Source organism: Lactuca serriola, chromosome 7, assembly GCF_051521515.1.
Source record: "Lactuca serriola cultivar US96UC23 chromosome 7, Lser_US96UC23_V15, whole genome shotgun sequence".
Lineage (NCBI taxonomy): Eukaryota > Viridiplantae > Streptophyta > Magnoliopsida > Asterales > Asteraceae > Lactuca > Lactuca serriola.
This window is the reverse complement of record NC_136414.1, coordinates 129,910,001-129,913,668: the sequence shown is the minus strand read 5'-3', so window position 1 is coordinate 129,913,668 and position 3,668 is coordinate 129,910,001. Positions and strand designations below refer to the sequence as shown.

General features: G+C 30.4%; 1 protein-coding gene across 1 annotated transcript in view; it reads right to left on the bottom strand.

The window, feature by feature from the left end:
* Positions 1-2,388: 2,388 nt before the first annotated feature.
* Positions 2,389-3,668, bottom strand: part of DPD1 (Polynucleotidyl transferase, ribonuclease H-like superfamily protein) — a 2,478-nt gene continuing 1,198 nt past the window's right edge. The window contains exons 2-4 of the mRNA XM_079010679.1: positions 3,607-3,668; positions 3,325-3,530; positions 2,389-2,729 (exon numbers count right to left, since the gene is read on the bottom strand). The exon at positions 3,607-3,668 is cut by the window's right edge and continues 540 nt beyond it. Of these exons, the coding sequence (XP_078866805.1) occupies positions 2,506-2,729; positions 3,325-3,530; positions 3,607-3,668 (492 nt within the window). The 3' untranslated portion in view covers positions 2,389-2,505. The remainder of the gene's footprint in view (positions 2,730-3,324; positions 3,531-3,606) is intronic.

The following is a 3,668-nucleotide window of genomic DNA, read 5'->3' as shown; positions in this document are numbered from 1 at the left end:
CTCGTACTCTTCAAAACTCTTCAAAAGAATTCAAACATACTTTTTTTCTTTAAAACTCATTAAAATCCATAAAGCATACTATTTAATCTTTGAAACTCTTTAAAAGCAATTATGTATGCTCTTTACCCTTTAAAACTCCTTAAATACAATCAAATACACACATACTCTTTGAAACTCTTTTAACACTTTAAACTACTTTCAAAACTCTTTGTAACTCTAACACATCATATGTATTACAATTATGGCATGTATGAATGCTTTATAGAAGTTATAATTCACAAAATAAGTGTAGAGATATGTATTCATGAGAGTAACTCGCCTTACCAGTCTATGAAATATTCTAATTCACTTCAAAAGATGAATATAAGACAATGATCACCTAAGGAACCATAATAATTATAATTCATTAATTAATCTCTAACTAAACTGATTGGAGACACTTGTAGCTTAGATGAAAGTAAATATCTCATAGCACTCGTACAATGTCCCAAAGGAAGCACAAAATACTACAAAACATTTACCAATTAAATAATTGAAGTACTCAACTTTTTAGGATAGGATGTCAATACGGTTCCAGTTTTTAGAACCAGGACTGGTTTTCAAAAATGGAGAACCGGTAACCGGACCTTATTATCAATTCCGGTTCAGGTTCTGGCGGTTCTAATGATCATCCCTACATGTAATCATTTCTTTAAGTTACATTTTTCAAAGTTGGATCCCTAATTTTCTCTCAATATGGGTAGGTTCTTGCTTAGGATACCTGTAAATACAATTTCGATATAGTATCACCCCTTTAATTAAGTTTCCAAATCCACCATTAATTTCAAACTATAGCTTCTTCATTTATCGACCTATGAGGCATGCCAATTCTAATAATTCCATCCTTTAAGAATACATAGTGGTTAATATCTTTTTATTGAAAAATTTATTTTCTTTACATAATACATATAGATACCCAATCCACCTCTATTTCGCAAGTACACACCTTCATTAAGTTTTCTAATGGTTAAAATCAATCGGTTTACAAACTGTAAGTATGTGGAGAATGCATTCGTAACAATAACAACATTGGCACATACATATAAAAGCAACATATTATGGTTTCTTTTTAAATATGATTAAAATTTAATGTTTTTTTTCTTCTAAAAAAATGGCTATATTTATACTTTTGTTTTAATCTTAGTTTACTATTTACTATATTTTTATTGTATTTTTCTGTCTGACAGAGAGTATTATCTTACTATAATCTTATTCTATTTTCTCTCTATCTGATAGTTGATATTATTGACTTATAATTTTATTGTATTCTATTTATTTGAGAGAACGTATTATCTTACTTTAATTTTATTATATTCTTTTTGTTTGATTAGGATACATTATTTTTGAAAATAAATATTTTTGTAATCTTCAGATCCACCGTTATATGAAATCTATTGTTCTTTATGTAACTTTGTGATAGAGGCCATCCTTTGTCTAACATATGTTTTTTTCTAAAAGTAATAGTTTTTGTAACTTTTGTATTATTATTGTTGTTATTTTTATATTTTAATTATATAGTAAGATAATACATTCAGTTAAACAGAAAGAATATTATAAGATTACGATAAAAAAACACTTTCATAGAGAAAATACATTGAGATTATAGTAAGACAAGACCATCTGGCAGACACGTAGAATATAATAATTTTATAGTAAGTTAGTTTTGATTCGTATTATCTAAAACAAACAAAAAGAATACAATAATATTACATAAAAATAATAAAATAAAAATTAAATTAAGTTTAAAAAAAAAAAAACATCTTTAGATATAAAAACATCGTATTTTTGAACATAGACCCAAGGTTATTTAACTTTCAATATCCATTACATCATATAGCAGGTTTTATAGTTACCCATCTTTAGCCAACCTTTTTTTACAAAGCTTTCCCAAGTTTTGTTTTTCTGCTACAAATGTATTCACCTTCTTTTACAAATGTCTCCCAATCGTTTTACAAAAGTGGTTTTTATATACAATTTTGTTTTTTTCATCAAAAAAAAAAAATTACCTTTTAATTTAGAAATACTTATATTAAAAAACACAAATTTGTACAAAAAAGTTAGGACAAATTTGTGAATAAAAAGTCCAAATTCATAACAAAAATAAAACCATAGGACAGTTTTGTAAAAAAGTTGGCTAAAAATGGTTAACCTATGAAACCTACTATAAGCAGACAACAATAGATACAAATTTGAAAGTTAATGACTAAATATGAGTACACGGTGAAAGACAAATTTAAAAGTTAATGACTACTATAAGCATAACAAGATCTTAGCTTTTCAGTTCTCAAGTCTTAACAAGAAGCTAGGAACAATAAAAATATGAAATATAATGTTCAAAAGACCAAAAGGTGAATAAATGATGACCAAATCTGTTTCTAATTGTTAAATAAACAGAATCCCAGTTACAACATTACTATAAAAAATCTATGACAACTGACAACAAAACTACAACATGGTCTTTAATCTTCATCTTGAATTCTTCTTCTTCTTTGAATTATTGCTCAATTCAGAAGCTGTGAATGCATAATTTTCAAGAAGACCAGAAACCGTTAGTTTCAAGTCACAAGTCATCCTCTGTAAAACCAACGCCAACACATTCACATCTGCCATGGCTCTGTGAGCTTTCCCAATAACCGGGATTCCATAATACTCCCTAAGTGCTTGAAGTGATTTTGAAGAAAGCTTTGATCCTGCCAAATGTCATTATATAAGATTAAACACCAATCAAATATATCATTCGCTACCTTTCTTACATATACAGAAAGAACAAGTTGCACTGTGTTTGACGTGCATTGGACAGAGACTGTGAGTCTGTGACTGGTGGACAAAAATTGAATTTTTTTGTCCCGCCCAACAATGTGGGATAGAGACGCACTCTTGTTCTCTTATCTGTGTAAAAGACGTAAATGCCCTCATCATTTTCTTCATCGAAAATAGCCCTTGAAAGCTTATCCAGTCCGATTCTGTCCTGTCCAATCATGTCCCGTAGGGACATGACTGAACGGGGTGTAACCGGACCAGACGAGTTTTCTAAGGCTATTTTCGATGACGAAATGATGAGGGCATTTACGTCTTTTACACAGATAAGAGAACAAGAGTGCGTCTCTATCCCACATTGTTGGGCGGGACAAAAAAAATTCAATTTTTGTCCACCAGTCACAGACTCACAGTCTCTGTCCAATGTACGCCAAACACAGTGCAACTTGTTCTGTCACATCAGTCTTAATCTTAGTCCAATGCACACCACAGTACAAAACCGGGCCAGAAAAATAGAGAGAGACAGACCTTCAACTTTCATTATTTCACGAGCAAGAGTCATTGTATCCGCGAACTCCCAATCTGGTGGAATTTCAAAAGAACAACGGTTGAATTCACTGATTAAAAAAGGGACATCAAACGCCTTCCCATTATGAGCAATAAATAATGTTTGACCACCGGGTTTCTGACGGCTTTCCACATAATCTATCAAAATGGGTATCAAATCTTTCATCCTGAAAAACACAAGTTTATGTCTATAAGATTCTTTAACATAAAATTAAAATAATTATAAAAATTCAAGAATGGTACCTTGGGATACCGGGTCTATTGACCATATAGGTTGAAATCCCATGGATATGTGGATTTGTAAC